The sequence below is a fragment of the Ciona intestinalis genome, chromosome 1 (assembly GCF_000224145.3).
Source record: "Ciona intestinalis chromosome 1, KH, whole genome shotgun sequence".
NCBI lineage: Eukaryota > Metazoa > Chordata > Ascidiacea > Phlebobranchia > Cionidae > Ciona > Ciona intestinalis.
The window spans coordinates 1,658,111-1,683,865 of record NC_020166.2 but is presented as its reverse complement, the minus strand read 5'-3'; the positions used below and the strand labels follow the sequence as shown (position 1 = coordinate 1,683,865).

The window sequence follows — 25,755 nt, the reverse complement described above, 5'->3', positions numbered from 1 at the left end:
CGGTGAAATTTGCTAGGGTATTCGCGATGTAGGTCAGAATTGTTATCGAGTGTACAAAAATAAGCTAGATTTTAATCAAGACCAAAGAGGTTACGGGTTTGAAGCTCGATGCTGCCATCATAGTTGTTCGTATACAGACTCTGGGTTAAAGCAATTGCCGTTAAATGTCTGGCTCAAGGAAACATACCACAATGGTAGCCGCGACGAGCCTTGCACTGTACCACATCTCCGCCAAACAAAAGTCATAATTATTTTCCCAGATCGACAACGGTCGTAGATATTGCGGGCGTACAGGCCAACACAGCCAAGCACCGAACCGTGAGATTTTATCCACTGGACAAGAAATGCGTGTACAGTTTGTTTCTGATTATTCAAACGACCCACCAAGGCCTATTGGCTTTTCGGCGCATTATAGAACTGTGGGTAAGAAGTGGATTATTGCAACTCGTAGTTTTATTAGGGACCTGTAGACATCTATGGTTTTGGGTAATATGTCAAAGCGGGAAAATAGATAATAAAAATGGCACGCGGTCGTTTTGAATTTCTGACTTTTTCCGTTTTGTCTGATATTTTCCGCTTAGATTTTTGATGTTTTTTATATATGAATTTTCTGTCGTGTGCGCGTATTTTAAAATACTCATCACTTCAACACAACGAATATCGTATAAACCGATTAATATTCCCATAACAGACCAAGATGAATGCATAGGAGACCAACGTGCGAAGGCACTTGGTAACGTTGTCGATTGGGACGAAGCTGTATATTGTAATCATTACTGTCATAATGTTCCTGGTTCATATTACTGCTCATGTAGAGTGGGGTATCACCTGCATGCAAATAGACACACATGTGTGGGTGAGTTCAAGTTAAGCTCTGATTTGGTATACTTAACTATGTCTACTTCCCTATTGTGTGTGTTATTTTTTTACGTACAGTTATTTTACAATTTTACTGCATATTTTTGGGTATATATGTTTGAAAAATTAATGCTTTGTTTACTAACTTTATTATAATATAAACTGCCAGAGTTATGCTTTGAATCACATATTATTCTAGTACTAAAATATTTCTAATAATTAGTTAATTTAGGAATTTATTCAACTTTCTGTATTTATTATTATGTAGAAGACTGTCCAGCTGTCACATATACAGCACTCACTGGTGTGTTGACATCCAAGGAATATCCACAACATTACCCAAAGCTTAGTGACTGTACACAGGTTATACAGGTTGGTTGACTTCATTATAACTTTATTTTTACATAGTAGAACAAATCTGCTATATGATCTGTATGGGTATGGCCTAAGTTAGGTCTCATACCTTGGCAAGTCATGGGATCTGGCCAGAGGTGACCCATTACCCCAACATTGTACAAGCACATTCTATTGTATATGAGGTCCTAAGCAAGGCATGCCGTAGTACCTGAGATTTAGACCGGAGTTAGCTTATTACCCTAACACACAAGGTGTTACAAGCCATTAGTGACCACGGGGTTGGAGCAACGTAGACACTTACATCTATTGGTATTAATAATGTCAAGAATTGAACCTGGTATCATTCAGTTGCGATGCAAGCTCCTAACTGCTGAAGCAAAGTACTAAAATTTGGACCATTACCCCCTTAACTATGTTTTACAATATGCAGGCTGGCCCAGGGAAAACAGTGGAGATCAGATTTGATCCTTTGTTTGAAATAGAAGATCATGTAGAATACCAGTGTGTGTATGACTGGGTGCAGGTAAAACATAAAAACAATCACAATCAAAGTATTTTTTGCTACTTAATCAATGACGCTACCTATATAAACTTGAAGGGCATAATAAAGTATAGTAGAAATTAATTTGTTTCGAGAAAACTTATTTACTAATGTCCTATTCACTATAACTGTATTGTAGAAATGTCAGATGTAAATAGGTTGCCGTCCTTTTTTTTGAATTCGATTTACCAAGAAAACTTTTCCCTAGTAAATTGTAAGGGGGTATCCTGGAAAGGGGGTATGCAGGAGTGCAGCAATTAAAAATTGCGGTAGTACGCAGCAGTTATATTGCTATGACCTACAAAGTAATTTTCATGCACTGCAACTTTATTAACGCATATATTTTGGGAAGCTTCTGACAAACAATGGTCACCGGGTTCGTTTATGTGGAAGCTCTGCCCCTTACAACGGAACATGGATAGATTTCAACACAAGAAGGCTTGAAGTTACTTTCCACAGTGACTTAGCTATTGAGCTTAAAGGATATAAGTTATACTACAGAATTAGTGGTAAGAATCTCACATTTTGATACATAAAGTAATACAACACTTGTTCAGATTTAAACATGCCCTAGTTTAACTTTATGTGGCGGTCCAAGGACACTCAGTATAATACAGGTGACCTGTTTCAAACACCTCGGGCCCACTTTAGAGTTACCCCGTATATGTAACTGTATTGGCGAATAAAGTTTGATTATCAGGTTAACCATTACCAATTACTGCAAATTACTGGTATATTTCATTCACAGGTGCGATAACCACTCTTAAAGTACTCCAGTTATCCCATTTTACTTTTTGTATTTATCAGTTGCCAGATGCAGAGCTAACCTTGCAATGCTTTCGAATGGACGGATTGTGTCGAACAAGACATCAGGCTTTGTATTTAACGATCGCATCAACTTTGTTTGTAACACTGGTTACCGTTTGGTTGGAGGAGATGACCATCTACTGTGTGGGGAAGAGGGAGGTTGGTTGAACAGGATACCATGGTGTCAGAGTAAGTGAGGTTTATATCCAGAAATAAAGGCGCATGAAAAATCAGTGATATAATATATATTTTATTTTACTCCTTGAATACAGTAACAAAGAATGTAATTAATTAAACTGAAAAGAGAAAGTTTATGGCTGGCTTAAACATAGATTTAAAGGGTGTGTGTGTGTATAAAATACATAATATTTGTGGCGCAGAGTTTACTAGGTTATTTGTAACGTGATCCTAATGTAAATCAAGTATTGATTTTCTATTTTATTGCAGTTAAAACTTGTCCCATGCCTCATCACCTCTTCAATATATCTGACACGAAACAGAACGGGATGAATGCAACAGATGTTAGTGTTACCTATGGGACTGTGGTGAGGATTGAATGCATTAAATGGTAAGTAATCAAGTGAATGTTATTTTAAATGATCCATGTCGTAATGTGGTAACCAGTGGTTATAATGGGTTGTCCAATTTCTCAGACATACAAAAATTAATCATTCACGAAGTAACATACATGGTAAATTGTAGGCCAGGCACAAGCCTATCAAACAGAACACCCTTATTATAAAAACAGTTGTTTTTAGGCCATCCTAGAATAAAGTAAGTTACATTCATTCATTCATTACTATGTCTAAATAACAATGCTTTATCATAAATTTTAAGGTATATTGCAATGTCTGGAGCATTAGAATGGAGATGTGGGGATAGTGAAACTTGGGAACCAAGCAGCAGAATAATTCAAGCAAATAATAATGGAAATCTCCCATTGTGCAGACCGGGTAAGTCTATGTTTGAAACATATGCGGTATATGCATATGTTATATGCAATATGTATATGCTGATACCAATGCTGCATGGAATGCCTAATAGCGAAAAGATGTTAGTCTGTTACCGGTCTATTATTAAAAATAACACTGAAAAACAAGCACGAGGTGTAAGAAACAAAACACCTGTGTTATAACAACTGCCATGGCCCTGCCACAAAAGAATAAATGCTAAACTGCAACAGCAAATGTTCTATTCTATTGTATTTGGGTTAAATAAGTATATAACAAATAATAATGACTTCTTGTTTTTAGCTTGTGGAATCAAAAATTACTTTGTGCTTGAGAACTTACTTGAGAGCCATATAACCGGTGGAAGACCAAGTCGCATCGGAGAGTGGCCTTGGATGGCTTTCGTTGATCTTGGTACAGTAATTTTTTATAGTGATTTAACAAAGAACTTGGACTAATAGAAAAAAAAAGATAAATAAAATAAAACTTCAGGGTCGCCAAGAGTATTCCAATTTTATGCCAATCAAATAACTGCATTGTTAAACTATTAACTGTTAGAGGTCGCTGAAATGTGTGTCTGGTGTCTAAGAAGTCACTCTTGTTATAACTTGACGGTGAGCATGAAGTGTATGAATACACCATATGTCTGATGTATAAGAAGTCACTCTTGTTATAACTTGACTGTGAGCATGAGGTTTACGAACACACCATGTGTGTTTGGTGTATACGCAGTTATACATCTATACAACCTGCCTATAAAAGTTTATTCCACAGACTTGCGAGGCCCAGAACTCAGTACATCGTATTGTGGTGGTTCTCTTGTTGGAGATCGGCATATAGTTACAGCTGCTCACTGCATGGGAGAGTAAGATATAGGTTAAGTTGACAGTCAAAACTAAAATAAAATATAAAAAATTCCCCAAAAAAATACAAAAATTAAAACAAAATGTATCTGAAATGCGCTTGAGGTGTATGGAACAAAACATCTGTGATGTAACAATTGTAAATTTATTTTTACAGAATTCAAACTGAGGATCTTCGAGTATATTTGGGTGTTACTAATCGTACGAATACAACTAATCCAAATAAACAGGTTTGTTGTATTTCTGTTGTAATTTAATGTTGTTGTAAATGTTTGTATAAACACCAACAGCAGGGTAAAAGTTGTCAGGCTTAAAACTGGTGCTGAAACAGATGATGTTACTGCAAAATATTAGGGTGACATCTCACCGATTTACACCTGACAAGTGACAATACACCTATGTTACCTAATAATAATAATAACAACTTTTATTTGTATCTTTAATCAAAACAGAAAAATAGATAATTTAAAAAGACCGACTTCAGAGTCAAAACGCCAATTATTATAAGTTTGACGAAAGAATCGTGGTTGCTACCTTCAGCAGGCTAACAAAGATCCATTTATGTTTAAATTACTAAACTTTTAGGAGTTTCGGGTTATTAGAGAGACAAGCCACCCAGCTTATATACTTACCAACCTCCAACAAAATATACAAAGCTTTGACAACGATATTGCTGTGTTGCAGTTGGACCGTCCTGCTATTATAAATGACTATGTAAGTAAGCAAATTAATTTGTTATTATAGTTGCTTTGTTAAAACTAATTAGGTCATTTCTGCTTATCAGCACATGACAACTATTGTATGCGTATCTGTTTTTTAGGCAAGACAGTTTTTGAACTCAATGGTAACTAATGGATTATCTACTCACATACAATTGCGCCTTACATTATATCCAGCGGCTATGGCAAAGTGGTTGACCATTGTGGTCGAATGTGTTCTTAAGCAAGAAACTTAACGGCAATTGCTCTAACCCATGGTCACTAATAGATTGTCTAAATTATCATACATAAAAAATGAAAAAAATAATCACACACAAAGTAACATACATGGTAATTCGTAAACACGAGGTGTATGAAACAGTACGCCCGTGTTATAAACACTGTCGCTTCCTAGCCACATGAGCATAAGTAAGTTACATTCATTCAATGCATTCAAGGTACGACCAATTTGCATTCCAAGAAGTCCCCGTCATAAAGAACTTCCACAAAGAGGGGCTGCCCGACCGAATATGAATGATACAGAACGATATATGAGAAGGGGGGTTGTTACCGGGTGGGGGAGCGATGGTGGGTTGGCATATGTGGTTGTAATCTTAACGATAAGTAGTGGATTTTTTGGAATTTATTTTATATCAAGATTGAAAATGCAAAATGAGCAGAAAAGTATAATTTTTAAATACAGCTTTTAAAATCAAATTAGTAGTTTGTGATTTCGTTTCAGTTCTTAGATGTAGAAATGGTTAGACAAAAACAGTTGTTAGTTCTAGCTGTTAATATTAAGAAGATATTTAGCAGTAAATATCACTGGTTTACACTGTACACCACTGTTTGCACAACACCAATATTTATTTTACCACATTACATTTGCAGCCAGCGGCAACCGGCCTGCAGTTTTACAAAAAGCTCGTGTTCCGTTTGTTGACCATGATACTTGTGTAAGGCAGTTTCGCGAACAATCCGGTCGACTGGGTATTCAAGGACTGTCAATTACTAACAAGATGATTTGTGCTGGATTTGTGTAAGTGATCTAATAAATAAATGTAACTTTTTTACTTGTCAATAGACTTGTCTTGTCCATGAACACATGCACCCACAATGGTAGTCGCATCGAGCTTCAAACTTGTAACCTTTGGGAGCAAACTCACTAGAATATAGGCCAACCTTGCCTAAAATCCCAAGTGCTTAGAGACCTAATTGCATCAACAAAATAGAATACATACCTTTATCACGCCCCTGGTTTAACATGTTATATTAAATACAGTCAAAGGAATCGTGATGCATGCTTTGGAGATTCAGGTGGCCCTCTTATTTTCCGTGACCTAATCACAAACCAATGGTATTTAAATGGAGTTGTATCTTTTGGAACATCACAGCAGTGCAATCAAATTAACGTGTTGGGTGTTTACACCAATGTGGGAAACTTTACTGATTTCTTGGACACACACACAAGACTTTAGATTCCAACATTCATATATAGTACTGTGGGGTAAGGTAGATGCCATTAGCTTAGCACATAATATTACATGTTTCCCATTTGTATTTAAAAAACTAAATAACAACACTATTTAACAGTCATGTGCCTTTGTTTATATAATGCTTGGAATGTTTGTTGTTTACGACCAATTGGGCGAGAAAAGAAAATTCAAACATGTTCTATCTTACCCAAGCCAACTATAATATAATCATGTCGCATTAAATATGTTTAACATAAGACTGGATTTCAATCAGAACACCAGAGCACTGGTTTCAAGCTCAATGAATATATTCAGTTTATTGGAACAGCTAACTAGTAGTAAAAAGACATTTTTACCCAGATTTCAATAATTTTAATTGCTTTGTAACTGAATTAACCTATGGTTCCAGTAGTTCTGGTTTTAGAAATCCAGCCCTGTGTATATAATACATATTTAAGTCGCTCTCTATGTATCCTGCACAAGTTGTACATGCTTCATATATTACTTGATACAGTATATCGCACACAAAGTTCACGTTCATCAGTTCCAAGTGAATTAATGAATGTATTTCAGTTATATGATTTACCATTACTTAAATATCTTTCTTCTAAATAAATAAAAATAATTTGTTTATCCTGGCACGGAGGGTCAATGACAGTCAATATACCATTATTCTGTTTTTTATACCTCGTACCCTGATATGAATTACCATGAATTTAATTCAATAAGTGATCAAACAATTTTATTCATTATAATTGAAATAAACACAAATCACCAGAAATAAAGCGATGTTAAAGTCATTAACTTGCTACAGTTATTCAGTGAATATAACTTCCGGGTAAGATAAGATGTCGTTAGCGCCGAAACGCCTTATTAATATTTCCTAATAGTGTTTTGAACAATTAGCAACGCTTTTTTGGAGTTGTGAGGATGAGGTTAATAATTGAAACTAATATTTTTGTTTGCTGTCAAATAAGATAAAAAAGTAAATGAACACTTGTACCATCTTACCACAACGTACTATATTAATCAGCACAGCAGGTGTATTCACTGCTTTCTGGGTTCTGTCGGCAGATATTCTCTGCCAGTTTTGTTTGGGTTAACAAACCACTTTCCCGATAAATCGTTTAGATTTTTGCAATCCATTATAGCAGAGTTGGAGACCTGGAAAAACATTAAATGGAATGTGTGTTGACGGTGTCATTTAGTTATCCTCGCGTGGTCTGCAACGACAACAGCCGTATTAACACCGGTGTTCTGTGTTTCGTATGTAACTTGGTGGGGATTATATTTCTGGATGGCTGACAATTTAGACAATTCATTAGTAACCACTTATTCGGAGAAATTAATGGTAATTCAAAAGTTGTAGGCTACTCGTAAGCTTGTACGAGGTATATGAAGCAGAACACCCGTTTTATAAAGACTACCATTGCCCCACACACGGTATATTAGGCATAGTGTATTTGGTTAATTGATACATTGTTCTTTAAACGTCAGTTTTCTCTAACGTTACGATCTATGTTTACATTCATACCTTGTGTAGTGGGGTGTACGACGCATGGTGATGTTTCTTTACTGGGTCGTTGTTAACACTGTTATAACAACATATCATAGCCCATCGTCTACGACTGCTGTTGTTAGCGCTGCTTGTATGTAATAAGTTACAATGGAAGAATAAAGCGTCGCCTTGATCAAGTTCGACTGAAACTTTATCCAGGACTTTTTCCGCCTAAAAGTTAAAACATATTTTTTTTATAACTAAACGAAAGAATATGTTAAATATGTTAAGTTTATTATAAGTTTGATAAAACGTGATTCATGGCCGTTTTTAGCCGTTTTTTAAAATGTTGTATAGAGCAAATACCCTTTAATAATGCGCTGAAATATTGTAAAACTCTATGAATAAAAATACCCCGGTTTTGAATCCCTGCTAGGTCAACTAACCTCTGCAACTCTTTCCAAATCTGCGCCTGCCTGTTGTCCAATCCTACCATGTTCCACCCTTCCCATCCTATGCGATCCACGTAACACCTGCAAACATCCGTTCTCTTTGTCCATGCGATCAACGCCTATTTGCACTGATATCATGTCGGGAAAGAGAACCCCGTTTAAATACCAGTAGCTGAAACATACGTTGTATGGTAGATACTGTTCAGGATATTCGGATAGTATGTGCTAAAGGTGTCACTCTCCCCCACCCTTCTATAAGGAAACCAAAGCAAGCTGTCCAAATCTATCCCATCTTATGTAAACACAGTTCTATTAACACTGTATATATGCGAGCCAAAAACGTTTTTTTGTCAAAATTTTGTTCCAAGGCATGAATTTCTCCATTCAAAACGAAACTGTAATCGTTTTTGTTCAATTTCAAGGCAAAAATACATAAGCGTCCGTACCCATAATCCTGGTGCCATTGAAACGCTCCACCCGTATGCGGCTCCTTCATCACGAACTTACTATGGTAATGATAAACATCATCGCCCAATAACTGGAAAAGAATAAGTTGATATTAATAATATAGTAGAGTTGGGAAGATGGGACACTTTTTCTTCAATTTTTTTTATCCCATTTGGTAGGAAACAAAGAACATTCGAAGAATCATATAAAACCGTATCCTCACGACTCATATAGGCAACTCAAAAGCGAGCATAAGGTGTAGGAAACAAAACAAACGCATTATAACTTGAGTGTAAACAAAGTAACCCACCTTTTCACAAGTATTCACCATTTTCTCGCATCGATTAACCATCCCGGTGACGTCATTACCAGGATGGTTCCACAGAACCATGCGAACATTTCTGCCAAATCCGTCGTCTTGTTCATATGATTCAGCCATCACAGCAGAGTCGGGGGCTTCTAAACTCCCAACAACCTTCTGTATTTCGCCCTTGGTGAGTAGCTGCCTGTCGTAGATTCAAGTGGTAAAATAATAATAATAATCACCCACAGAGTAACATACATGGTTCGTAAGCTAGCATGAGGTGTATGAAACATTACACCCTTGTGATAACGTTGTCGTTTTCTGGCCACGCGAGGATATAAAAGTTACTTTCATTCAAGTTGTTCATTCACTCGATAACAGAAAACTGTTGCTATACACGACTGTCGTTGTCCCTCCAAGACGATAAATAAGTTAGATTTCGAACACCTCGTGCCCGCTTCAATAATAAACTAACGTACAACGCTTACTTAACTATGATGTAACCGTCTCTCCAAAAATCTTCTTTCATCTTTTCAGTAACGATCAAAGGTTGTCCTTCAACAAACTTATACATAGCTTTTGCTTGAAGGAACAACCCCAAATAATTAAAATTAGGCTACTAAAAGTCTATACAGTGCAAATAGGGGGCTAGTAATATAGTAGGGTGGGCGAAGACGGGACACCTTTTCGTTCTATTTTTCGTCCCATTTGGTATAGTAAACAAAATACATTCAAAGAATCATAAAACTGCCGTTTTCACACGACTCCCACAGACCGTTATTAATTGTTTAAAACATGATCAGTATGTTTGGTTATTATTTGCTAAAGGTATCCTGTCTCCCCCCACCCTAATATATAATACTTGCACTAACTTAGCTTCACCGTAGCTTATTAGCTATTTCGGTTCTGACTGGCGTTATTACTATGATAGATTCAGTAAATCGGGCACCGATCTAGCACTCATTTTGTTGGACAAATTTTGTTATATCATAACAGAATACAAGTGCTACTAAATACGCAGAAACATTTACTAAGTGTGCTATAAAACACAGCATACTACAGCGTCCAAAGTTTATGCTTAACTTTTTTAAACATACTGTACATGTTGATACTACTGCACAATGTAGCCTACATGGCTATGGTAACGATTTCTACAAACCATTTTCTCACAATACAAGTTACTTGCAACGTCGGCAATACAAGGGCACGTACACAACGAAAAACATTACGTTAATATTTGATACGCTAACCGAATGTAAATATGGCACATTCTTGTGTATATACCTTAGTTTGTTTACATTGCAGTATTTTAACTTGTGAATACTTACCTATTTGTATACTGCAGTGTAGAAATGCACCTATACATCATTATCTTCGAATATTTTGTGCAAGTTTCTTAGAAAGTTTTAGTTGCTTGAAGCATGCCTCAGTGAAAATAAATACTGACATTTGGTAATTGGTGAACGTACACACGGTTTATGAAACCGGACTAATGGCATTAGGTGTATGAAACAATGGGAATATATATAATGGCATTCATTCTAAAAGCATATCAAAATGTTACCTCTATTTTAAAGTTTTTTAAAACACGCTTCGGGTAAAAACTATTAAATTAAATGTAGGTCTATATGATAAATCATGGCCGTTAAACACACAACGCAGTGTAAATTAACTCATGTTCAGTGGTAATTAAGCTGCATTCTCTACTATAAGAAAACCAGGGCCAATCTAAAAGAACTTGGCGGCAAATATGGAATGCTCCTTTCTGCTCGGAGCTCACGAAGAGGCTCTTGCCATAAGCGTGCAAAGCGCGGTAAGTAATTAACGTTTTTGACTTCGGTGCCGAATGGTATAATGTAGGCTCGAAACAGTACAGTTAGTACTACTTCACTGTTAACATTATTGCTTTTGTTTCAACTGCTTTTGGGGCGATTTTTGCTTGCGCTGCTGCTTTTGCGAATTTTTATTTTACTTATTATTTTAATTTTATCTCAGTTGCTTTTTGCGATTTGCTTCTACAGGTCTAACCTTTTATTTCCTACAGAATATTAACCATATAAGTATAAAGTATAGACTTTTAACCTTTCTGTTACTGCATACATATACAGGTTTGGACAGTATTTATCAGTTGTTCTGAGATTGTTTTGCTGCTTTTACAGGTATTACCTTTTACAATATAATATATAGGCTTTAATGTTAACTACAAGTATGCAGTATGGGTTGCAGTGACACTTTTGTTACTACTGCATGCTCATACAGTGTTATACCATGGTTATGACTACTTGCAATATAGGCAATGTTGTTTATAGGGCTATAGGCAAATTAAATTCCTTATTTTACAATCGGTTTTTAAGAATTAAAACAGCGCTTTAGAGTCGTGAAAACAGAACATCCGTGTTATTAAGACTGTCGTTTTCCGGCTACGCGAGGATAAATCAAGTTACATTCAAGAATGCACATATTAAAAGTTTGGGAATCACTGATGTTAAACCAATGTTAATACAAACTATATGCAGTTCATTGACCTGCTGCTTGGAACTAGAATACGACAACGTTCTACCCAAATACTTTAACTTATATGCAGAACCTTTAGAAATAATTTTTAATGGGTATATATAAACATGACATAGTATCGTATGATATAAATTTTCTAGTTTATAAAAGTTCAAATGTCGCCTGCTCATATTCGTTCTAATTTGATCTATAAGAAAAATAATCCTAAAAGAATAAGTAGCAGTAAAAAATAAGTTAAACAAACAATTAAACACACGACGGTAAGCGTTACTGTGGGGTAAGATGGGACAGCTTTTGCACATAATATCCAAATATCCTGATCGTGTTTTAATTAAAAGCAATTAACAACGGTCTATGGAAGTCGTGAGGATACGGTTTTACATTTCTTCGTGTGCCATATTTCCCACTCTACTATATAACTATACATAATGAAATATTACAAATGATATAAAAATATTAATAAAATTGTCAGGTTATGTTTAAATACGATACACAGGTATAAACACGAAGATTTAAAAATATATGGATAAAAATATCTGTGCTTTAATTCTAAATGCTAGATGTATTCTATATTCTATATATGGTTGAGGTTCTACGGCGAAGAACATACTCGCTGTAGGACCTCACCCATAAAGAATTGAATGCTCGCATTCAATGTCGGGGTAATAGGCCAACTCTGGCTTATATTTCCATGTCTTGCCTTTACGGTACGACTTCACTCTAGCAGATTTTCATCATGCGCCGTTTTGGTTTAGGTGCGGTACGTCCAAATACACCGGGTGTTCGTAAGTTTCCCCCTTTTCAAGTTTGTCGCATGTCTTGAGAAGATCGTACTCTGTTAGTTGTGACACCACAGAATCTTGTTTATAATCTGGGTGACTTCGAACGTAATGTCGTTTCCATTGAGCTGCAGTGAGGCACTCGCCTATATAATGGTTAAAATAAGATTCTGTTTTCCCTGCACTGTTTTAAAACAAATACTACTAAAGTCCAGATATTTACAAATGCGTTATACAGCTTTGTAAATATTCTTTGTTTGCTCCCAAATCGGACGTTAAAATAAAATAAAAACATGAACAATCTTACCCCAAATTATAGCCTATACTGCCCTAACGGCATAAAAGATAAATAAATCGATGTAGTTAGAATCAAAATAGGTCTAAACAACCACTCACCACTTGCTCGTTTACTGATAAGTTCCAAATAACGTTCAATTACATTTCTTGCTTTGGTTTGAATTCCTGTTTCATCCAGGTACTCACGAATCACGGGTATCACGCCCGTCAATCCCTCCTTATTGTGATAAATTAAATTAATTATATGATTTTAAATTGAAATGCTACATAATGTTTACTACAATTAAGAGATCCGTTATACCTAACTGCCCTTTATAGTAATTTGAAAGTCCCCTTTTTAATATTAATAAATTATTAACACACTGCTTAATTAAGGCTTGGTTACAGCGCTCGCCATTCGCATAAAAATATAAATGGATGCAGGCACGACGTTGCTACCATTGTGGGCGATACCTATGTACCTGGGTAAGACACTTAACAGCAATCGCTGCAACCCAGTGGTCTACACTGTTTTTTTTAACTTGTCAGTCATACATAATGGTATATTTACCTTTCCGTTTATAAACCTGTCTATCGTCATCTCTTCGTCAACTTCTACCCATCCATTCTGTCTTGAGGTGCTGCTGTCTAAAATTGTATAGAACATGCTATATGATGATAGGGGGAGATACATGGTAGGGTAGGGGAAGATGGGACACCTTTACCACATAATATCTAAAAGTCCCGAACGTGTTTTAAACAATTAACAACGGTCTGTGGGGGTCGCGAGAATGCGGTTTTATAATTCTTTGAATGTTCTTTGTTTGCTACCAAATAGGATGAGAAAATGAGTAAACAGGTATCCCATCTTCCCCAAGCATTACTGTGTATATTACACATATTTTATAAACGCATTTGACGTATGTTTATATAAATAAATAAATAAAGTATATTCATACCTTTGATTTTTCCATTCTCTACTTTGTTGTTTTTGATGCATTTTCTGGAGTAAAATAATTCAGACAGAACTGCGTTTTTCTTTTGCGCTCTCTTCATGTTTGTCGTTATCTGTAAAGTTTTAACATTTTAACAATAAACTATTTTATTGATGCAAATTCTTTCATATTAAGTTTTATTATATATATGGATGAGGTCTTTCAAACCAAAGTCACGCCAAAGGTCTTGTATTTTGGCCAATTACTACATTTTCTGTTTCATAGACCATGCTGTGCCCTGCTCTTACAAGTTACCACGTATATGTAGTTTTATCGTTGCAATACCCGATATCGTGTTACAGCGACTGTCTTTTTGCTGTTAATTTTCATCTTTTCAAAAAGTTAACTAATATGACAGAAGTTATTGCAATAAAAAAGATAAAAAAATTCATTCGTGTTATTCATTTAAATATTTTTAACACTTACACGCGACATTGGTATTGTAAAGTCAAGATGCTTAGCAAGTATGACTCGCGTCAGTAGAACAACAAACACAATATACGCAGCGTTTTCAAAGTCCGTTAATTGACCATCAAGAACACGAAACTCAATCCTCCAACCAATGGAGTTGTCTGGTGTCGGTGGTTTGAAACGCAGGGAATACCAGACTGTTGACTGGATGTACTGCATAAAATGTTGTTTTATTAATAACGTTGTACAGCACTGTGGGATAAGATGGATAGCCTACCTTTTGCACGTAATATCTCATATTTCCTAACCGTGTTTTTAACAACAACAACATCATTTTAACAGTCGTGAGGAAACGATTATATAATTTTGTAAATATCCAATGTTTTCGATGAAACGGAATAATGAAGGGAAAGAAAACATGGGCTTAAATTACCCCAACCGACTATTTTATTGTAGGACTCATAAGCTACATATGATCAAATCTTTTCGTTTTTAAACCTACAAGGGAGTTGTAAGTTTTCGTCTGCTACTACCATTAAAATTAAACTGTATGGGTCATGATACTTGGCATTAACTTCTTTAACCTACGAACCAGTGATTCAGTTTCAACGTGAGGCCCTGTAACTTAGCGCGCCTACCTCCAACTTAGTGGTAATAGGTTGTTCAAATTATCAGCTTAACAAAGGAAAAAACTCAAAAAGGAACATGAATTGTAACTCGTAAGCTGGCACGGGGTGTTAAACCCGTGTTATAACGACTGATGTTTTCCGGCCACACGACAATAAAGCAAGTTACCTTTATTCAACTGTTATTGCATATAGAGACACCTGTATTTTGCATATTTACCTCAAAATGATCAGCTTCAGTCTCATCGTCGATATTAATTCTACCCGAATATAAATTCAACGGATCTCTTACCCATAAGTGGGCAATGTGGTTTGCAATCCCATCTTCCACACCTATATGGTAGAATACTTTACGTTTATAAATGCTCATATAAATTCATCGTCACTTATAAGGTGCTATACCACTATAGCACTGTGAATATAATGCATGCAACTTACCGCTCTTAAAAACCATGCTAAATATACAGTTTGACTGCACAGGACAGGTGATTTATAGGTGCTCGTGGTATATATTCGTGTCCCACAATACTATATATGACCTCGAATTTAGGACTACCGATACGCATAACTATCTTTAAAATTGTTTTTCTTGATCAGTGTTAAAATTATTACCAGCAACGCATATGAGGGCTAAAATGATCAACGCATATAAACCAACCTCCTTTTAACAGCGTATTTTTTGCTTCTTTATTCATCTTAGAGTTAAGATCGTTGTACTTCTGATACTGGGGTGATAAATATAACTCCATTGGTCCGTGCCGTGGTTTTAGATCCGTTGACCTGCGCGAATACAGTGGAATATTAATGCACATTAATAATCTTGTGAATCAATGTAATGGTTGTAAAACTTATTTATCTTCGCAAGATAGGCATTGACAGTCGTTATAACACGGATGTCCTGCTTCATACACCTCGTGCCCGCGGCTTGCTACTTACCATGTATGTAACTGTTTGGAAAAATTCCTTTAATGTGTGGACATGTTCATAATTTTGTATCCTAATTAAACAATCTTTTTAAAACTTGCCTTTCTGTTGCATTTCTATCATCACAACTCGCCGAGATGACGCCCCAACGTGTGTCGGTGTCTGTAATATATCCTCGGTAAAACGGAGAGGCGGCACTCAGAGCTATCTGTAATGTATTACATTTATATGGGTGGGATACATTGAATTGTGGGGTAAGATAGATACCGTTAGCAAATAATGTCCCATATTTTATAACCGTAATTATATAATTTTGTGATTATTTTTTATTTACTAAAAGTGTTTGCTGTATTTGTACTTTCCTTTACTTCTAGTCAAGTTCATTTTAGTTGGACTAATTTACTTTATATTCTGTATGAGTGAGGTCCTTCGATGAGGTGAGACTTTAGGCCATTATATAGGAATCAAGCCAGAATCGACCAAAATCCTCAACAGTGCTATATATTTCAGTCACTGATGAGCAGGTTATAAAGGTTTGAACTTCCCCCAAACCTAATACATACCATGATCGGGCACCAAGGCGCTAACTGATCATACAGTAGTTTTGCCTCATCCAGATTCTTGGCTTGTATTGTACACTGCAAACAAGTTTGTCCCAAACCAAACCCTGTAGCGTCCATATATACATGATCTGGTTTAGCTGCGGTGTTTGACTCGTTGTCATTAAATACTTCAATGAACGGTGACTTTGTGTTGACGTCTTTAAAAACTGCGATTTAATCGAAAAATTGGATTAATTTCGATTTTAATATAAATATAGAGTGGCGATTGAAACTTAGTTGCTTACATCTGATATTGAGCAATTACTTTCGCGTTCTATACTTCCCCATTTATAAAACTCGCAATTGTTTGTTTTCCTATCCTTACAGCTTTACACACGCAATCGTAAATTCTAACTATTTTACTGTAAGTTTTTGAAAGAATCTTTAGAGCTTGATGAAACCTTATAAAACCATAGGTTCTGGTCTGTGCGCCGTTAAACCGCGTTTACTCTATCCCTTCACCAATATAGTACCGAATAATTTCTTACTTGGAACATTAATTTCAACTTTGCAACCTCTTCGTTCTCGTATGCTCTCTGTCATTCCCCTGAATACAAAAATATGAAAAAAAGTTTTATATGTTAGGGTGGGGGAAGATGGGACACCTTTATATTCTACTTTCTCGTCCATTTGATAGTAAACAAAGAACATTAAAAAAATTATAAAACCGTATTCTCACGACTTCTATAGACCTGTTGTAAGTGGTTTAAAACATGATCTGGATATGTGAGTATTATGTGCTAAGGTGTCCCTTCTCCCCCCTGCCCACTAGCTTATATGTCATATAAATGCATGTACCAAGTTGTAAAACGCACTTACGGGAATCTTGGGTGACAAGAGAGCGCAGCGTCAGGGTAAAATATTGAACCCGACACCGGGTTTTCGATGGGGTTGGGCACTGCGGTTGAAGGGTGGAGAAAGTCGGGACAGCCAAGCCTGTTGGAAGAAAATTAAAAATATAGCAGGATTAGGAGTTATATAATGAGTTCGGGTAAGATGGTCCATGTTTTCATTCTCTTTATCGTCCTATTTGGTAGTAAACAAAGAAGATTTGTAAAATTGTACATACCCGTATTCTCACGACCCTAAAAGACCTTTGTTAATTGTTAAAGCATGATTAGGAAACACGGGATAATATGTTTTAATTGCATTCATCTTACCCCACACTAATATATAGTGTTAGTTGTCAAACTGCGTTAAAACCCTTCACTGTGTATTAGTAACTACTTTGTTTAATTTACCTTGGAAATCCTGTAAGAGATAAAACCATTTCGTCTGGGTTCAAAAACTCTTTAATTTGTTCTCGTCTGCAAATTAAATATTAGAATAAGGTTAATACCAGAGTCCGTATATAAACATGAGTTATTTCATCACCATAGAAATCTTACAGGGCAACCAAATGGGGCTAATTTCGCCAATTGTTTACCCTAGCAACGGGAATTTTTAAACAGATTTTTCTGCTAAGTCGCAGTTTATTTATAAAACTCAAAAACTTCAAGTCACTTTTGGGCTTTAATAAATCTACACATCTACTTGAAAATTTGATTATCTTTAATCTGCATCCTGTATTTGTATTAAAAACATAAAATATATTAGACTTAGCTATATACGTTCATATTTATATTATGTCTATGATCAATTTAGCCCCATTTGCTGTGTGCTATGTGATTTCTATGGGCGACATGAAATAACTCATGTTTATATACGGACTCTGGTTAATACAAACCAATTATATATCCATATACCTGTATCTCATGTTCGCTTCCACGTTAGCCAAATGTTCCAAGCTCCCATGGTAAGGCTTATCAGGTGAATTTTCAAGACAAAAACTGGAAAACTCTGGGTTCCAATGCGAACCCCAGCTCGCGCCTTCTGGCAACTTTGGGTCACAAATCCTGAAATACAAAATACGTTGCTTCTCACTTTATAGCAGATGAATGTATTTCTTGACTTAAGGGCTGGAGTTAGCAGAAACGCGTTGCGTTTGACATTTTTTCTCAGTAACTTATTTTTACCCGTATAGAGTATTTTACCGACTGTCGTTTTTTCATTTCATAGGTCCATTCCTTTTCTAGTTCTGATAATTTATTATTCACAGTCGTGTTTGAAAGGATAAATACAAATCTATATTTGGTTTTCCAATAAAAACGACATGTTTATACTATATAGGACGTCAACACGTCTTCACCCTAATAACCTGCTAGTGGTCTATTTTAGAATTACCAAACGCTACAAAAGCCACATTGCATTTAAATATTATATATTACGGTATATCTGCTTCGTTGTATTTCTCTTGTAAGGCTGCAAGAATTTCCTCGGCTCGTAAACTCAGCCTTGCTCTCTTTTCTTCATCATCGAAATGTACAACCGAATACTCGATCTGTAAAACGACAAATAATAAAAGTTAATGACGAGAAATATAAATTGTAAGAACGATTTGCAGCGGATAGTACTGTGGGGTAAGATGGATACCGTTAGCCCAAATAAGATTCCATATTTCCCAATCGTGTTTTAACAATGAACAACGATCTATTAGAGCAGTGAAGATACGGTTATATAATTCTTTAAATATGATTTGTTTACTACCAAAGGGGGACTATTAGAGAGAATAAAAACGTGTACTATTTTACCCCAAACCATCTGTATATTTTTTGGGATCATAAAATGTTTTAGGTATAGTAGGTTAGGCAGAATGTAGTAATGTGATGTTTGATATTTTTGCGTGTCTATGGTTTATCGTTATATCAATGAAACTTGGACGATTGTAACACACATGCACAGGAAACCATTCAAATTTCAATCGCTTTTGACGCTATACAAGGCCTCGTATAATATTTAAATAGACCATGGTTGCATAAATATGAGTAACATTCACGTGAACCATTTTATATCTAAATTTGCAATTTTAGATTAATTTATGATATAGTTTTTGAAGTTTTATTATGATTACAATAGAAAGGTCATATATTAAATTAACATAGCAAATAAGAGGTAGGAATTAAAAGTAAAACGACAGGCGTTATATCATTATAATACGCTTATAGGTTAAAATATTTTCAATAGCGTAAGGTAAGATGGTCGAGGTTTTCATTCTCCTTTATCGTTCCCTTTGGTAGCAATATACATTTATTAAAAAATATATAACCATATCCTCACGACTTTAAAGAGCGATGCTAATTGTTAAAAACACGATAACAGTATACCATCTTACCCCACAGTAATTTACTTAGATAGTTTTACCTCGTCGCCCCATTTAAAATCATCATTGTTTCTTTCCTTTCCTCGTCTATAAATATTCAGGAATTGCAACACTCCATGACGTTTTACATGATCAATATGAGTTCGTATTTCCTTAAACGGCAACGGTTCACCATTGAAGTCTAGAAATCCCATTTCTATTTGACAGAAATAACTTTAAACAACTTTCGACTATATGTATATAATATAGTTAGAAATGAATCATTTGTTCCGGCATATATATCACGAACACGTTAGACATCTGGCGACAAATAAAACTAATGCTGGAACATTGTAATCTCGGCGGTATATGGTATAATATACAGTTGACTAACTTTTTGACTCACTCGGCTGGAACTCTACGAAGCTTAATATACATTTCAACTTAACTGGAACGGGGAAGGGACACATATAAATGTCCGGTAGTTGCGAGACATTATAAAATGAGAATGCAATAATTTAATTGCTATGTTACATGGCATATTGCATGTTTAGTTTATTAGGCCATATAACTGAATTAACAAACATCGATTTGATTGACGATGCTATGTAGGCAAAATATTTCTATTTTTAATATAGTGTAGGATGGGGAAAGATGGGACACCTTTTTATCCTATTTTTCTAGGCCCAGTTGGTACTAAACAAAACATTTTTAAGAAATAAAAAACTGTATATCCCCACGACTCCCATATAGACCGTTGGTAATTGTTTAAAACACGATCAGGATATTTGGATAATATGTGCTAAAGGTGTCCCGTCTTCCGCTACCCTGTATACTGTACAATAAATTGGTTGGCCTTGATATTTGTCTGTTACATTTTCGTAGCACCAGAATCTTTATAACCTTATTCACATATAAATCGAAACTGTCCGTAAGGATTTGCTAACAGAATCTGATTCAGCAGCAGCATTTATACTTACGTTTTTCGGAAATAGAATTGAAGCATAACGCTTTTGTAACCCGGAGGCACATATAAGGTTTTAAAGGGGCGAATAGAACACTCTAATTTACGAATGGCAATAAAATTAATGGCAGTACCGATAAAGTATATTGTGATTTAGTTTACTATTTTTTTATGTTAGAAGAAATAAACTATAACGCATTAAATTATACGGAAATATTTTATTTCTTGCTCCACACTAGCAGACCATATGCGTAGTATATTAATTAAATGGGATATCTCTGGCTTAAATCTTATAGCCTTACTCCTCGCCTGCGTTAAATAACACGCTTCCTGTCTTATATAAGGATTATTAAAAGCACGTTGTGTTAAAATGAATGAATGAATAACTATAGGATTAGACCGGAGCTATGGATGCAACGGCGCAGGCAATCGTGTGTGGGCACCTTAGAATGTTAAAACTATACCATTATTTCAGGTTCGCTGGTCATGCAGAAACATAAGAGACGTACTCTTAAAAATGAAGGTTAAAACGCAGGATGATGGTTGCTGGAATACAGGTTCAGTGCACTAATACGCGTATGTTACCTTGCTGGGCAAGACACTTAGCAGACATTGCTCCAACCCAGTGGTCACGGATGGGTTGTAGCAATCTGGGTGTCAGGGTAATGGGCAAACTCTGGCCTAAATCTAAGGTCCCATGCTGTGAAGCGCTGTATAGGACTTCACCCACGTAGAATAAAGTCCTAAACTTAGTATGTTATACATTGTAACTTATACCAAACAATAGTTTCTTTCCTTTTAGCGTAAAACAGATTTGCAATAAATTCAATCTTTAAACATGTATTAGCGCAACCTCTGCTGTCGATATATCACTCACTACAATTTTAAGCTTTTCGTTTACCTTTCTTTTCCTTATATATAAATATTTTTATCGGAAAATAACTACCATTGAATACTTGCATTTTTTTCTTTCTTTAGTAAGACGCACTCTGATGCCTGTACTGCTTCAAGAAACCCTGTAGCGAAATTTTGCCTTTGAGTCGACCAATACCCTCAACGTATGTATCGGGGTTTTCTCCACTATTCCAATATATGGGTTATAGTCTCATAATCTTTACTGCAGTGAGGCCCTACAACGTCACGTTATAAGGTAGCCCACCGTCTAGTTGTCCTACTAGCTCCAAATACGTATATGGAACGAGTCTTTTTTAACTATATTCTACTCTACACGAATGAGTGGAGGCCTACGTAGCCTACGGCGAAATCTGCCATATAAGGAACCTATAGGTTTAAAGGCCTAGAGTTGTTCAATTATACGTTGACTATTATATGGTTAAGTTTTTTTGTAGCTGTCCGGTTAGCCGTAAATACACCCCTAAAGCAACTTGTAGGACAACAAGTACTGGCTGGACATGATTTTACGCTTCAATGCTTAGGATTCAAACGTTCAAGTTTAACCTTAAGTTAAAAGCAAGTCCGTGGTATATAGTTGGGTGGGGAAGATGGGACATCTTTTCATTTTATTTTGCCGTTCTATTTGGTTATAAACAAAGAACAATCAAAGAATTATAAAACCTTATTTTCACGACTCCCATGGACCCTTGTTAATTGTTAACATCAGAAAATTTGGATATATGTGATAAAGTTGTCTCATTTTACCTACCAGCACTATATTCTTAGTCGACAGTCACAGGTAGAAGAAAAAAGTTACATAGAAAAACGCTTGTTATAAGAAACATTTTAAATCGTTTCAACACAAAGAAAATCTACAAAAAACAGTAAACTATATGCAACGATAGAATACGGGTATATAAATCTGTAAATGCCGCCAAATGGGACGATAAAATAAAGCAACCTACTATAATACAATTGTCTTGATTGTAGCGCTTTTTGCATTTTTGTACATACGCTTAGTTACCGCTTAGTATGTTCACAGTTCTAAAGATTCTTCAATGACGGTAATTCAGTTTTGGTGCAGACAGGCTGGCGCCAGTCATTTAAGTTGTAATTAAAAATATCTTCAAATGCACGTGTGTCCTGCAATGAAAATGACGGAAGACAGCGCCGAACAAAAGACCGGCGTTTGGTATACAGTGATTATTTTACAAGAACACATGCGCGTTTTACGGCAAACACATACGGTAATCAGAACTTGTAATTAGTTGAAAGCAAACGCTAGAGCCCTCGGCTTTTATCATAATTATAGGTTATAATACAGGCTCGAAGCTAGAATCTTTTTCGACATTTTGAAAATTACGATCTCTGTCCCGCAAAGTTAAGTCAGTGTGTGAGACGTGAAGAATGTGATTACACCCGTTGATTGTAATGCCTACTTCTAAACTACACACATAGGAATATCGCTATATGATGCTATGGTCGGCGCGCGGACTTCTAAACTTTTATTTGTGAGTACAGAACGTGAACTTGTTTAGAAGCAGTAACGTTGTAGTTTTGAAATTAGTTAAGTCACCTCTAGACTTATTAGAAAGCCGAACATCTGATATAAGCCATCAGCTTTAAGAGCGGGAGTTTAGTTTCTTTGGGATTGAACAGTTAGTCAGGTGCATGGGTTACCATATTGTAGAATTGGGGAGACAAAATAGAATGAAAACGTGTATTATCTTATTCTCCCAACCTACTATATATGTAAGCTATATGGCCAGGAAAGCGTGTATAAAATATTTTTAGTGAGTTGAGGTAAGATTGATATTATCAAATGGTGACAAACAAATAAAACAAATATCTTCGCTATCGCATTCTAAGATATGAATAATTACGTTCGTAGTATAGAAGGGTAGGGGAAGATGGGACACCTTTTCGTCCTGTTTTCTCGCCCCATTTGAAAGCGAACAAAGAACATTCAAAGAATTATAAAACTATATATCCTCACGACTCCCATAGACCATTGTTAATTGTTTAAAACAAGATCAGGATATTTGGATATTATGTGCTAAAGGTGACCCATCTTCCCCCACCCTACTATATATTTTATAGTAGGTTGGGGTAAGAACTTAAAAAAATGTTTACAGAATTATAAAACCTCACATTTAAACTAAACAAATAATTTCAAGTTTTCGCAGCTTACTGCTGGCCTATATATACACACCATAGGATTTTTATATAACTACAGTGTTTTTTTTTTGAGATGACAAGAATTCAAATTCCTCTCGTCGTTTTGTTTGTTCTTTTACTGCAGCAAGGTATGTGAAATGTTTTTCTTTAAAAATAAATTAATTTTAATCCTATCTAACATAGGAAAGTCCCAAAATACATTGTTTATATGTGTTTGTTTGATTGTATAATGAATGAATGAATCGATGGTTCGTTAAACACCAGTGTTGGGGCAGCATGTGTATCTTCTGGTCTGGAGAAGAACAGATTTAAACATGTTTTTCCAAGATTTGACCAAATTTATCCGTGTTAAATAATTCAATTTATCTTAAAATCACAGGGATAGGTTCTAGACTGTTAATAACAATTATTTTTACTTTTCGGCAGAATGTTTCTCAAAATTTGTTTGGAAAATGTCTTCTGATCTGAGTAAGGAATGGACGCATGGAAGATTGAAGGCATTTGAGAGTGGCGAGTTTGAGGAAGAAATAGAAGAAAGCGAAGTGAGAGAGGTGGAAGAAGAAGGCGAGGAGGAGAAGGAAATGTTTAACGTTCCATGTGCGGCAGAATGCTCCACCGCTTACGGAAGGAGGGTCTCGTAAGTAAAATATGTTTATGAAATATTTGTATATTGTATATACCTATCGCTTATCACACATTAACGAGTACAGCATAAGCTACTGATCCAAAGTTTTAAACGTGACCAACTGAATGTAACTTATTCATCCTTAGAATGGCGGGGTAATGGCAGTCGTAAAACAGGTGTGTTCTGTTTCATACACCACGTGGCAGCTTAGAATTACCTAATATATAACTTTGTGGGTGATTGTTTTCTGTTTAACTAACATTTTAGGCAACCATTGAACCGTACCAAACAAAGGGCATAAAAAATAGCAATATGGCATTCAAATATCAGTGTTAAATAACGTTATCTTTTTCTAGCTGTGAATACACTGGTAAAAGCGAGAAGAAATGTTTATCTCGTAATTGCTGTTGGGATGATACTGCTTCTGATGTGAGGCAAAGATGTTTTAAAAAAGATTGTAAGTTCATATTATCTTATTTCACATTGATTTTTTAAACAAAACCACTGTATGTTGGAGTGATCCCTTATACTCATCTAAATAAATTAGCCATGCTGTCATGCACATAAAAAACTCCCTTTCAAAGTATAACTATAAACAAAGTTACATATATACATGGTAATTCATAGGCATGCATGAGGTGTACGTAACAGAACGCCCATGTTTTTATAATCACTGTATTTGACCCTGACCTGCAAGGATAAATAAGCTACAATCATTCATCTATTATACCCTGTATTTTACATTAACAGCGTCATTATGCTCACAACCCACATGTGAAACCACACCACCAAACTACAGGATAGAATGCCAGGCATTGCTGGACAATCCTTGGATGCTTACTAATGAAAATGAATGTTTGGATGCTGGTTGCTGTTGGGACCCATTCGTATCACAGAACCTCCCATGTTATGATAAATGTAGGTGTTTGTTTTCTTTCGTATTTATCTTAACTGTATTCTGTATTGATTAGGTCCTAGGGTTATCGTAATAGGCCAACTCTGGTTTCATGATTTGTAGCACTTTGGGTCTAAGGGTAATGGTTTAGTCTAGGCCTGTAAGGGGTAACTCTGGCCTAAATGTCGGGTCTCTTTTGGTCTAGGGCAAACTGCGAACAAAATCTCAGGTCCCAGAGCTTGCCATGCTATTGGATCCCACACAGATAGAACAAAAATGCTTTCATGGTATTTTAAATAACTTACTGTAAAAATACAAGCGTTTTAACCTTTTTGTTTAAAACGGTTCAAATATTTAATCGATTTTTTCTTTTAGTCATTGAGAGAGCATCAGAAGCAAAATGCCAACAGGTTCCTTCCTCCTTAAGAACAGACTGTGGGTGGAAACAGATCACTAAAGATCAATGTATGAATAGAGGATGTTGTTTTGACAGCAATGTTGATAATGCTCCATGGTGTTTCTATTCCAGTGCGATGGATTCGAATACCAATGAACCTGTGGAAATCGTAAGTTGGTGTTACTTATGAACATGCTAATTTATTCTAACTAATCTGTTATAGATAGTATAGTTCTATTTTACGAGG

The 25,755-nt window shown here is 35.7% G+C and overlaps 4 protein-coding genes across 8 annotated transcripts in view; 2 read left to right on the top strand and 2 right to left on the bottom strand.

Moving 5' to 3' along the window:
- Positions 1-196: 196 nt before the first annotated feature.
- Positions 197-7,187, top strand: LOC100185892 (mannan-binding lectin serine protease 1-like). The gene is made up of 15 exons (XM_018815270.2): positions 197-423; positions 692-856; positions 1,127-1,230; positions 1,646-1,738; positions 2,109-2,265; positions 2,564-2,752; positions 3,011-3,131; positions 3,401-3,516; positions 3,817-3,927; positions 4,288-4,378; positions 4,534-4,606; positions 4,962-5,090; positions 5,533-5,662; positions 5,966-6,113; positions 6,357-7,187. Exons 1-15 carry the CDS (start codon positions 345-347, stop codon positions 6,550-6,552), a joined length of 1,902 nt encoding a protein of 633 aa, XP_018670815.1. The 5' UTR covers positions 197-344; the 3' UTR covers positions 6,553-7,187.
- An 89-nt stretch (positions 7,188-7,276) lies between these two features.
- On the bottom strand, positions 7,277-9,956 carry LOC100185132 (L-proline trans-4-hydroxylase-like). Its single transcript, XM_002131638.3, has 6 exons — positions 9,739-9,956; positions 9,257-9,452; positions 8,946-9,037; positions 8,494-8,671; positions 8,084-8,278; positions 7,277-7,713 (listed from the first exon to the last, which is right to left on the bottom strand). The coding sequence occupies exons 1-6, from the start codon at positions 9,822-9,824 to the stop codon at positions 7,597-7,599; spliced, it is 864 nt and encodes a 287-aa protein (XP_002131674.1). The 5' UTR covers positions 9,825-9,956; the 3' UTR covers positions 7,277-7,596.
- A 1,873-nt stretch (positions 9,957-11,829) lies between these two features.
- On the bottom strand, positions 11,830-21,558 carry LOC100183522 (glutamate--cysteine ligase catalytic subunit). Of its 5 annotated transcripts, none has more exons than XM_026837726.1 (16): positions 21,480-21,558; positions 19,618-19,772; positions 18,645-18,757; positions 18,123-18,272; positions 17,619-17,684; positions 17,197-17,313; positions 16,866-16,924; positions 16,339-16,544; positions 15,877-15,983; positions 15,510-15,631; positions 15,072-15,184; positions 14,241-14,438; positions 13,779-13,887; positions 13,391-13,467; positions 12,940-13,057; positions 11,830-12,689 (listed from the first exon to the last, which is right to left on the bottom strand). In XM_026837726.1, exons 2-16 carry the CDS (start codon positions 19,768-19,770, stop codon positions 12,499-12,501), a joined length of 1,899 nt encoding a protein of 632 aa, XP_026693527.1. In that variant the 5' UTR covers positions 19,771-19,772; positions 21,480-21,558; the 3' UTR covers positions 11,830-12,498. The 5 variants fall into 5 exon arrangements, with proteins under 5 accessions (XP_026693527.1, XP_026693524.1, XP_026693514.1 ...); XM_026837723.1 differs by having other exon boundaries at positions 21,466-21,496; XM_026837713.1 differs by having other exon boundaries at positions 21,421-21,488.
- Positions 21,559-23,590: 2,032 nt separating this feature from the next.
- LOC104266831 (integumentary mucin C.1-like) overlaps positions 23,591-25,755 on the top strand; it is a gene marked incomplete at its 3' end in the record, with an annotated part of 3,486 nt that continues 1,321 nt past the window's right edge. Inside the window, exons 1-5 of the mRNA XM_026836253.1 lie at positions 23,591-23,719; positions 24,018-24,228; positions 24,573-24,673; positions 24,967-25,134; positions 25,487-25,677. Of these exons, the coding sequence (XP_026692054.1) occupies positions 23,665-23,719; positions 24,018-24,228; positions 24,573-24,673; positions 24,967-25,134; positions 25,487-25,677 (726 nt within the window). The remainder of the gene's footprint in view (positions 23,720-24,017; positions 24,229-24,572; positions 24,674-24,966; positions 25,135-25,486; positions 25,678-25,755) is intronic.

Coding starts and splice junctions, on each gene's coding strand:
- LOC100185132 (XM_002131638.3), bottom strand. CDS start 9,824: ATGTATAAGTTTGTTGAAGGACAACCTTTGATCGTTACTGAAAAGATG. Junction 9,453..9,738: donor GACGGTTACATCATAGTTAA/GTAAGCGTTGTA, acceptor AATCTACGACAG/GCAGCTACTCACCAAGGGCG. Junction 7,714..8,083: donor CGTACACCCCACTACACAAG/GTATGAATGTAA, acceptor ATGTTTTTCCAG/GTCTCCAACTCTGCTATAAT.
- LOC100183522 (XM_026837708.1), bottom strand. CDS start 20,025: ATGTGTCCCTTCCCCGTTCCAGTTAAGTTGAAATGTATATTAAGCTTC. Junction 18,758..19,617: donor ATTTTAAATGGGGCGACGAG/GTAAAACTATCT, acceptor GTCGTTTTACAG/ATCGAGTATTCGGTTGTACA. Junction 14,439..15,071: donor CTGAAGCTGATCATTTTGAG/GTAAATATGCAA, acceptor CATTTTATGCAG/TACATCCAGTCAACAGTCTG.
- LOC100185892 (XM_018815270.2), top strand. CDS start 345: ATGCGTGTACAGTTTGTTTCTGATTATTCAAACGACCCACCAAGGCCT. Junction 3,928..4,287: donor GATGGCTTTCGTTGATCTTG/GTACAGTAATTT, acceptor TTTATTCCACAG/ACTTGCGAGGCCCAGAACTC. Junction 4,607..4,961: donor CAACTAATCCAAATAAACAG/GTTTGTTGTATT, acceptor CTAAACTTTTAG/GAGTTTCGGGTTATTAGAGA.